Source organism: Procambarus clarkii, chromosome 2, assembly GCF_040958095.1.
Source record: "Procambarus clarkii isolate CNS0578487 chromosome 2, FALCON_Pclarkii_2.0, whole genome shotgun sequence".
Lineage (NCBI taxonomy): Eukaryota > Metazoa > Arthropoda > Malacostraca > Decapoda > Cambaridae > Procambarus > Procambarus clarkii.
The window spans coordinates 44402384-44413905 of record NC_091151.1 but is presented as its reverse complement, the minus strand read 5'-3'; the positions used below and the strand labels follow the sequence as shown (position 1 = coordinate 44413905).

Genomic DNA, 11522 nt, shown 5'->3' with positions numbered 1-11522 from the left:
CTTGGCCGGTTTTTGCCCGGACAAAAGCGAGACGGTAAGTACCGACACTGTCGAACTTTGTGAATATTTAACTAGTATTTTTATAACAAAAAGTTAATGTTATTACTACCCCCTGCCTAATATTTAACCTCAGCTGTATATAGTGTCTGGTTGACAATTGGTCACTGGCTCCATGGCCGTGGAGCAGCAGTGCAGAGTGATAGGTCAACAGGTCCACACGTCATGATGCTGTGGGAGGAGCCTAGTGACGTCACTTGCCTATGACGTAACTATGACGTTGTATCAAAACACAGGCAAGATGCTAACTCCGGCAGTTGCAGTACGCAAATAATTTTGCCCTTTTCTTTCTCATAGGGCAATGAAGACCCCCATAGAAGAGGACAGTCAAGAGGAATTAAGCCTCAGATAACAGAAGACGAATCACTGAGCTGTAGATGGCGTGCACATGGTGTTAGAGACGCTCGAGTAAGTAACACACACACACACACACTCACACATGCAGACTTACACTCTCACACACACACACGTGGTGCTCAGTGTTGATCGTGGCAAGCTGGTGAAGGGTCGGGTCCTGTCGCGCGTCTCTCCTGCACCGCTAACTCTACGCAAATCTTTTGGGCGATATTAACCTGCTGCAGCTTCACACTTTTTGTAAATTATTCTGCATGATAACAAACGTTTTCCATACAGCGTTTACAGTGAATCTTCAAATGAGATTGTTTACGATTAGTTTATTAACTTTATCAGTGATAGATATAGTGGCAGAAAAGAGGAATCATTAATTGATAGTGAAGTGAACTTTAGCGGCGTCGTTACTTTCGGATGATTGAGTGAGTGCCTCACAGGACAGCCGAGTGTGAGGTGGTCTGGGGCAAGATGAGATACCTCACACTCTTCACCACCTTCTGCGTCACCCTCACCCCTCCTGCACTATCAGGTCAGTCCACACTCGTCCTCACGCCTTATGGAAAACAAATTAGCGAAGCTTGATGTAATTTGTGTTGCTCCTCCAGCTCTTAAGGAGGAGAAGGAGGAGGAGGACCCATGTCATCTTAGTTGAGAAACTTACATTACAAAATTGCGTTTGTCCAGTGACTCTGAACGTGACTATATGGCGCTTCGCGAGCGCTTTGGTCAGGGTTCGTATCCTGGCCGGGGAGGATTGACCGGGCACCAACCCTTAACTGTAGCCTCTGTTCACCCAGCAGTGAATGGGTACCTGGTTGTTAAACGATTTGGCGGGTCGTATTCCAGGGGAAAAATTAGGATTAAGGACCTGCCTAAAGCGCTATACACGTGCTGGTGGCTGTACAAGAATGTAAGAACTCGTGTATATATAAATAATTACGAAATAAATAAATAAAAATTATATATAGATCCATCTCCAATTACAGGAGTTTTGGAGAGCCATCCTGCATTGTGTGTCATTACTTAAGTGTAATTACACAATGAGAGCTACACTTGTGGTGTCCCGTCTTCCCAGTACTCTTTGTCATATAACGCCTTGAAACTATTATGTATTTACCTAGTTATATTCACTTAGTTGTGCTTGTGGGGATTGAGCTCTGGCTCTTTGGTCCCCCCTCTAAACCGTCAATCAACAGGTGTACAGGTTCCTGAGCCTATTGGGCTCTATCATATATATACTTGAAACTGTGTATGGAGTCAGCCTCCACCACATCACTTCCTAATGCATTCCATTTGTCAACCACACTGACACTAAAAAAAGTTTTTTCTAATATCTCTGTGGCTCATTTGGGCACTCAGTTTCCACCTGTGTCCCCTAGTGCGTGTGCCCCTTGTGTTAAATAGCCTGTATTTATCTACCCTATCGATTCCCTTGAGAATCTTGAATGTGGTGATCATGTCCCCCCTAACTCTTCTGTCTTCCAACGAAGTGAGATTTAATTCCCGTAGTCTCTCCTCGTAGCTCATACCTCTCAGCTCGGGTACTAGTCTGGTGGCAAACCTTTGAACCTTTTCCAGTTTAGTCTTATGCTTGACTAGATATGGACTCCATGCTGGAGCCGCATACTCCAGGATTGGTCTGACATATGTGGTATATAATGTTTTGAAAGATTCCTTACACAAGTTTCTAAAGGCCGTTCTTATGTTAGCCAACCTGGGATATGCCGCTGATGTTATCCTCTTGATATGAGCTTCAAGGGACAGGTATGGTGTGATATAAACCCCCAGGTCTTTCTCTCTCTCTGACTCTTGAATTATTTCATCTCCCAAACGATACCTTGTATCTCCTGCTTCCTACCCCTATCTTCATTACATTACATTTGCTTGGGTTAAACTCTAACAACCATTTCTCCGACCATTCCTGCAGCTTGTCTAGGTCTTCTTGAAGCCTCAAGCTGTCCTCCTCTGTCTTAATCCTTCTTATGTGTACGTGTGTGTGTGTAAATCACGAAAATTAACGTGATGAAAAATGTGACAGTGATGAAAAATGATGAAAAATGACCACAGAGGAAAAATTGAAACGGGAATTTCCTTAAGTACTTTCGTGTTTAATAATACATTTTCAAAAGGAATGACTCCTTCTGAAGATCTATTATTAAAATACGAATGTACTTAAGGAAATTCCTGTTTCAATTCTTCCTCCGTTGTCTGACACTGTCATATATATATATATATATATATATATATATATATATATATATATATATATATATATATATATATATATATATATATATATATATATATATATGGGACATGGACGGGGATGATTGATGAACACTGATGATAAATCTGACTGATAAGACTGTGCCTACTGGGAGGTAGTCGCTGCCTACTGACAGATAGTGTCTGACTATTTAAAATAAAATAAAATAAAATGAGGTACAGAGAAGAAAATAAATGAAAGGAAGAGGACGCAGGAAAAGAATGAATGAATAGATGAAAAAAAAGACACCACCGAGATAAGCAAATCTCTTCTCACAAGCTTCACGTGTCTCCATGCCTTAATTTACCTGAAGGCCGCCATCTGTCTCTAGTGGCCTCGACGGGGACAGGAAACCGGAGACTTGTCGAAGGACCTCCTCCTCCCCCCCCACCCCCCATTGTTTTCGTGATTTTTTTTTTCAACTGCATTTTAAACTGAAGTAATGTCATTGGATCTCGTTTTCAAGGCCTCAATACGGTTTTCGCCTCTTGCTTTACCGTAGACCTTCTTCTTGTCTGGACACGGGAGACATCTCCCGTCACGCAGGGTGCAGTCGCACCTCCACAGATCTACGGGAGACATCTCCCGTCACGCAGGGTGCAGTCGCACCTCCACAGATCTACGGGAGACATCTCCCGTCACGCAGGGTGCAGTCGCACCTCCACAGATCTACGGGAGACATCTCCCGTCACGCAGGGTGCAGTCGCACCTCCACAGATCTACGGGAGACATCTCCCGTCACGCAGGGTGCAGTCGCACCTCCACAGATCTACGGGAGACATCTCCCGTCACGCAGGGTGCAGTCACACCTCCACAGATCTACGGGAGACATCTCCCGTCACGCAGGGTGCAGTCACACCTCCACAGATCTACGGGAGACATCTCCCGTCACGCAGGGTGCAGTCACACCTCCACAGATCTACGGGAGACATCTCCCGTCACGCAGGGTGCAGTCACACCTCCACAGATCTACGGGAGACATCTCCCGTCACGCAGGGTGCAGTCACACCTCCACAGATCTACGGGAGACATCTCCCGTCACGCAGGGTGCAGTCACACCTCCACAGATCTCCAGTATCAGCTCTTGATACTGGCAATGGCTCAAAAGGGCCACCACTTACGGGCTATTCATGCCCGTGCCACCTTTTGGGTGGCTTAATCTTCATCAATCAATCAATCTTGTCTGGAAATCTGATGACGTGGTTTGTAATATTCTCTCCTATGAACGGGGGAGCCCCAGGATAAGAACCTTGCGGCACCCCACTCACCTCTTACGGGTTATTCATGCCCGTGCCTCCTCTTGGGTGGCTTAATCTTTATCAATCATCAGTCCACTCACCTCAAGCCCAACAACTTGGGCTGGACGGAAGAGCGACGCTTCATGCAGGTCGGCGTTCAATCCCCAACTGTCCAAGTGGTTGGGCACCATTCCTTCCCCCTCGTCCCTTCCCAAATCTTTATCCTGAACCCTGTTGTTGTTGTTGTTATAGATTCAGCTACTGGGAACAAGTTCCAAGTAGCACGGGCTATGGTGAGCCCGTAGTGGACTTACCTGGCACAGGAGCGGTGCCGCTCGGGGGGTGATCTATGACACATTTATAGCAACGCACTATAGATGCTCAAGGGTTTAATGAGGGGGTCTCAATTTACCTTAGGACATCGACGAATACATTCTTCATTATTCAGCGTTGTAGCCATGGAAGGATATCACCCACTGATATCGAGAAATACAGTCTTCGTTATCTTTAACCTCGGAAGAATATTACCCAATATTTTTAGAGAATACAATTTTCGATAATTAGTAATTGTTATTGGAGAGAGAGAGAGAGAGAGAGAGAGAGAGAGAGAGAGAGAGAGAGAGAGAGAGAGAGAGAGAGAGAGAGAGAGAGAGACAGACAGACAGGTACATCCATGTCGCGTTACATGCACATGTTCCCACGGTATTGCCAGAGCTGAGACCAGGGCCCACTCAATCCACAAGGTTAAAGATAGCTGGCGGAGCGTGAGGCTGTATAAACCCCGTATTCCTCTCTCTCTCTCTCTCTCTCTCTCTCTCTCTCTCTCTCTCTCTCTCTCTCTCTCTCTCTCTCTCTCTCTACCTTTGAACGGATGCTGTAATCTCTCGCTCTCATGGCAAGCACACACTTTTTTTTAGACGTTTGTGTGTGTGTGTGTGTGTGTGTGTGTGTGTGTGTGTGTGTGTGTGTGTGTGTGTGTGTACTCACCTATTTGTACTCACCTATTTGTGCTTGCGGGGGTTGAGCTTTGGCTCTTTGGTCCCGCCTCTCAACTGTCAATCAACTCGTGTACAGATTCCTATCATATCTACATTAGAAACTGTGTATGGAGTCAGCCTCCACCACATCACTGCCTAATGCATTCCATCCGTTAACTACTCTGACACTAAAAAAGTTCCTTCTAACGTGTCTGTGGCTCATGTGGGTACTCAGTTTCCACCTGTGTCTCCTTGTTCGCGTACCACCAGTGTTGAATAGTTTATCCTTGTTTACCCGGTCGATTCCCCTGAGGATTTTGTAGGTTGTAATCATGTCTCCCCTTACTCTTCTGTCTTCCAGGGTCGTAAGGTGCATTTCCCGCAGCCTTTCCTCGTAACTCATGCCTCTTAGTTCTGGGACTAGTCTAGTGGCATACCTCTGGACTTTTTCCAGCTTCGTCTTGTGCTTGACAAGGTACGGGCTCCATGCTGGGGCCGCATACTCCAGGATTGGTCTCACATATGTGGTGTACAAGATTCTGAATGATTCCTTACACAGGTTCCTGAAGGCTATACTGATGTTAGCCAGCCTCAGCATATGCCTGCAGACGTTATTCTTTTTATGAAGGTTCTTTTTATGTGTGTGTGCCCTCCAGGGTGTATTGTTAAACTACCAGACCATTCCAAGCAGCCGTGGCTGAGACTAGAACCTTCACTCGCATGATGCAAAGCTGAGTGCTGTACCACTAGGCCACCACACACACTACAAAAGTAAGGAAGAGTATTTGTCTCCCTGATTCAACCCCCTTGCCCAGGTGTATTCGGGTTTTATTTGATATAGTATGATTCGTTGTTTAAATCTGGGCTAGATGAAATTCCCGAGTATCTATTTGCTTTTAGGTGAGCAATGGTATTAGATGGAATGAAACGTCCCCAACCATTTCTGTGACGCTGGAGGTATCGAACCCGGGATCCCCGATTGAATAGTTTCCCTCTGGAACACCACCCGCCACCAATCACTTAACAACCAGGGGCCAGATTCACGAAAGCACTTACGCAAGCACTTACGAACCTGTACATCTTTTCTCAATCTTTGGCGGCTTTGTTTACAATTATCAAACAGTTAATGAGCTCCGAAGCACCAGGAGGCTGTTTATAACAATAACAACAGTTGATTGGCAAGTTCTCATGCTTGTAAACTGTTTAATAAATGTAACCAAAGCCGTCAAAGATTGAGGAAAGATGGACAGGTTCGTAAGTACTTGCGTAACTGCTTCGTGAATCTGGCCCCAGGTGCTCAATTACAATTGGGAGAAGCAGTTAAAAACTGGCGCGCAGACAATCCTCCCTGGCCCATGCTACATTCATCTCGTGAATGATGATTGTAACTTAATCTAGTAACTTAATCTAGAGACAAAAGTTATCTAGCCACTATGCTGCAAATCTATGCAAAACGTCACTCTAATTGCAACATTTCGCGAGCAATCTAGACGAGATTGCTGTATCTTCTATCGATTACTAAAATAATCAACTGATTTGCTTAATTGCAACATACAAATCCAAGCAACTGAACTAAGCAACCGAGGCCAGCACACAGAAGAACGTCATTATTACGACGTTTTAATTTGCACTAATACCTCGCAATTTTTAGTGAATTGGTCGACAGCGTAACAAATGCGACGTAATATATGAGATGACTGGGAACACCACACGGGAGATGGCACGGCTACACATCCATGTTGATCCACCAGCATGTCCCAGTCAGGTCCCATGTGTCATCCATGTTGATCCACCAGCATGTCCCAGTCGGTCCCATGTGTCATCCATGTTGATCCACCAGCATGTCCCAGTCGGTCCCATGTGTCATCCATGTTGATCCACCAGCATGTCCCAGTCGGTCCCATGTGTCATCCATGTTGATCCACCAGCATGTCCCAGTCGGTCCCATGTGTCATCCATGTTGATCCGCACTTGCACTTCCCACCGCTGGCTGGTCCTCGGCCACGGACCAGTCAGCCACGCAGCAGTCAGCTACGGACCAGTCAGCCATTAACCAGTCAGCCACGGACCAGTGAGCCACGGACCAGGCAGCCACGGACCAGTCAGTCACGGACCAGTGAGCCACGGACCAGTGAGCCACGGACCAGTGAGCCAATATTCACCTGGTGAACAAGGAGGCCACACACGCCCTCCACCAGCCTGGCAATGTTTGTATGCAGTGTGAGTGCTGTTCCATCCGTTGCTTCCGGCCTTGCTACACACACCTGTGGCTGATGGATTTTCACGTGTGGTGTGTGTGTGTGTGTGTGTGTGTGTGTGTGTGTGTGTGTGTGTGTGTGTGTGTGTGTGTGTGTGTGTGTATTGGGCTCCTTTTAGCATGCCAAAAGGGAAGCACACAGCGAGCCCTCATCTCTCATAAACACAAGAGTACTGAGCTGCGTGGCTGTTTGTTGTTGTTATAGATTCAGCTACTCGGAACAAGTTCCAAGTAGCACGGGCTATGGCGAGCCCGAAGTGAACTTACCTGGCACAGGAGCGGTGCCGCTGCGTAGATGTATACAAGTAAATAAATATATATTTTAGTAATACAGAAGAAAACGCACCAAATATTTGTAATGTGCTCCATCCCACTGACAAGCCAGAATTAACACTGGTGGCAGCGGTGGGATACGAACCCACGCCTATAGATCGCCGGCACTCCTCAGACAAGAGCACAAATAGTGCCTTTATTACAGTGATGAAAATAGCATCTAAGAAGGGGAAAGGAACTATCAGGAGAAAGCGCCAAGCCATTACGGCTAATATAGCACAGGGAAGGGATCAGGATAAGGATTTGGGATGGGACGGTGGGGAAGGGAATGGTGCTCAACCACTCGGACGATCGGGGATTGAACGCCGACCTGCATGAAGCGAGAAAATTGAAGGGGAAAGAACAAATACCATCAAACGAATGATGACAATGTAAATAGGCATTAATATGATATTGAAAATATGAATCTGAAAAATACATTATTACTATTGAACATGGTGTGATTTCAGTATAATATTTGTGTTTGCTTATTTAAAGTGACAATCATTAACTTCATTGCAGGTTTAAAAGTAAGATGTAAGTAGAGTGTGCGTGTGAGTGCGAGTAATGTGGTGTGCATGTGAGTGCGAGTAATGTAGTGTGCATGTGAGTGCGAGTAATGTGGTGTGCGTGTGAGTGCGAGTAATGTGGTGTGCATGTGAGTGTGAGTAATGTAGTGTGCATGTGAGTGCGAGTAATGTGGTGTGCATGTGAGTGCGAGTAATGTAGTGTGCATGTGAGTGCGAGTAATGTGGTGTGCATGTGAGTGCGAGTAATGTGGTGTGCATGTGAGTGCGAGTAATGTGGTGTGCATGTGAGTGCGAGTAATGTGGTGTGCATGTGAGTGCGAGTAATGTGGTGTGCATGTGAGTGTGAGTAATGTAGTGTGCATGTGAGTGCGAAAATGTGGTGTGCATGTGAGTGCGAGTAATGTAGTGTGCATGTGAGTGCGAGTAATGTGGTGTGCATGTGAGTGCGAGTAATGTGGTGTGCATGTGAGTGCGAGTAATGTGGTGTGCATGTGAGTGCGAGTAATGTGGTGTGCATGTGAGTGCGAGTAATGTAGTGTGCATGTGAGTGCGAGTAATGTAGTGTGCATGTGAGTGCGAGTAATGTGGTGTGCATGTGAGTGCGAGTAATGTGGTGTGCATGTGAGTGTGAGTAATGTAGTGTGCATGTGAGTGCGAAAATGTGGTGTGCATGTGAGTGCGAGTAATGTAGTGAGCATGTGAGTGCGAGTAATGTGGTGTGCATGTGAGTGCGAGTAATGTGGTGTGCATGTGAGTGCGAGTAATGTGGTGTGCATGTGAGTGCGAGTAATGTAGTGTGCATGTGAGTGCGAGTAATGTAGTGTGCATGTGAGTGCGAGTAATGTGGTGTGCATGTGAGTGCGAGTAATGTGGTGTGCATGTGAGTGCGAGTAATGTGGTGTGCATGTGAGTGCGAGTAATGTGGTGTGCATGTGAGTGCGAGTAATGTAGTGTGCATGTGAGTGCGAGTAATGTAGTGTGCATGTGAGTGCGAGTAATGTGTGTAATGAGTGCAGGAATACTGTTTCCGGAGTGCAGAATGTTTGGCCGCAGACAACGTCATAATAACGGGGCTGAAAATTAGACACCAAATCCCAACTCATCTGAAAATAAAGGTGCTTACCTATCAGTAATTGTATATCAGTGAGGTCCTGCTCTTTATACTCTACTTTCTAGCTTTCTTGTACCTGTTGCGTTATAACGTAACTATTCTGACATTCAACACCTTTGTTGAACCTGTCCTTCAAGTTCTGAAATGAGGTGAGAGAGAGAGAGAGAGGGAGGGAGAGGTAGGGAGAGGGAGGGGGAGAGAGAGAGAGGGAGGGGGAGGGAGAGAGAGAGAGAGAGAGAGAGAGAGAGAGAGAGAGAGAGAGAGAGAGAGAGAGAGAGAGAGAGAGAGAGAGAGAGAGAGAGAGAGAGAGAGAGAGAGAGAGAGTAATACAATAATTAATTAAGAAGTAATAGTAATACTTCTACAACTTCTTTCACTGTATTTCACTTGCTGACCATCCGTACAGGGTATGAGTATTTCCTTACATTTATTGGACTCATTTGTGTTTCCAGCTTCCACTTGTACCCTCTTGTTCTATCTTCTTTAAACTTATGAGGCTGTACACAGCCACAAGGCCGTGATGAGGGTTCGAACCTACGTCCGGGATGATCCCAGGGGCGACTTAGTCGACTGCCCCACGACATGGTTAAAAATTGCAACCTGGAGAGCTACTGCCCTCATAAGGATCCCGCAGCTTCTTTTATATATATATATATATATATATATATATATATATATATATATATATATATATATATATATATATATATATATATATATGTATATGTATATATATATATATGTATGTATATATGTATATATATATATATGTATGTATATATATATATATATATATATATATATATATATATATATATATATATATATATATATATATATATATATATATATATTGATTTAGGTGCAACTTTTGCATCTTAAAAGTGTAATCCTGTAGGAAAAAATATATTTGTAGGTAGAAAATGTACCCACATCATGGTTAATGATGCTCTGTCAAGGGTATCTGGTCATTGGTTCGTGGTTTGGTGTCGGCCGTAAGGCCTATAAACATTTGAAGAGTTATTAAGGCTACCACAAGGCTTATTAACCTCTGGAGGATTATTAAGGCTACCACAAGGCTTATTAACTTCTGGAGGATTATTAAGGCTACCACAAGATCTTTCAACATTTACAGGATTACTAAGGCCACCACAAAGCTTATGAACCTCTGGAGGGAATGGATTTTTAAGTATCAATAATCTTATCAACCTCTGGACGATTATTAAAGCTGCCATAAGGATTATCATATTAAATGGGAGATGGGAGTGAGGATAGAGATGGGCGAGTGGATGCAGATGGGTGTGAGGGTGTAGATGGGTGTATGGGCGGAGATGTGCGAGGATGGATGATCCTTGCATCAGGAAGGCGCGGTACATCAGCTGATTACCCAAAACAAAAACAGGTGTGACGTCACCGTAACCACGGAAACGAGTAAGCGTGTAATCCGTCGTGCGAGCAAGAAATGCCTTCATTGTCCATAATTACTCCTGCGAGTTAAATGAATGATGGTGTGGGATGGTGGGTGGGGGAGGATAGTGAATTAGTAGCAGTCAGGGTAGGTGACAAATGAGACAGACATTGTTATTCTCACAGCCATAATCTGTGTTGCTCCACAACACATTACCGTCATCGTGTGTTTACCTTGTGGCTACTTGGGTTACTTTTACTCTTAAGAGATGCTAACAACATCTTATGTTAATAAATACAACAACAACTTGTTGCTTAACATGTCTCAGTAACTTGCCTGACATGCAAACAGCTAAATATACGGGACGAAAGAGCAGAGCTCAGCTCCCGCAAGCACAACTAGGTGAATACATATGATATGAAAGGGAAGCGTGATATTTCGCTACATCCGGGGCTCAGTACATAACTATTTGATAAGGGGACGGAAGGACTTGATAAGAGTCCAGTACTAAACTGATATAGAATTACAATATAGTATTGATATTAAGATACTTTAAAAGCCCCTTCTCATGCAGTAAACCGACTGTAGAGCGACGGTCTTGCTTCATGCAGGTCGGCGTTCAATCCCCGACCGTCCAAGTGGTTGGGCACCATTCCTTCTCCCCACCGTCCAATCCCAAATCCTTATCCTGACCCCTTCCAAGTGCCATATAGTCGTAATGACTTGGCGCTTTCCCCTGATAATTCCCTCCCCTCATGCAGTAGACCCAAAATTTTTAAGCAATGCGGACTGAAGTATCTTCTGGGGGGGGGGGGGCTCCGGGATTAGGGGCCCATGAGGCTGAGGTTCGTTAGTTCTATAGGACCATCCCCTCCCCCCCCCTGGCCGGGACCAATCTGCTATGCATCAGCAGCACTTAAGGTCACATAGTTGCCTCTACGCGCTGCTCAGCGGGTCACACACACAGCGACTGGTGTCAACAAGCGTGATATATGGTCAGTTATAGAGCCATTCG

General features: G+C 45.1%; 1 protein-coding gene across 1 annotated transcript in view; it reads left to right on the top strand.

Moving 5' to 3' along the window:
- The first annotated feature begins 458 nt into the window (after positions 1-458).
- Positions 459-11522, top strand: part of LOC123762416 (uncharacterized) — a 61309-nt gene continuing 50245 nt past the window's right edge. The window contains exon 1 of the mRNA XM_069325000.1: positions 459-937. Within this exon, the coding sequence (XP_069181101.1) occupies positions 877-937 (61 nt within the window). The 5' untranslated portion in view covers positions 459-876. The remainder of the gene's footprint in view (positions 938-11522) is intronic.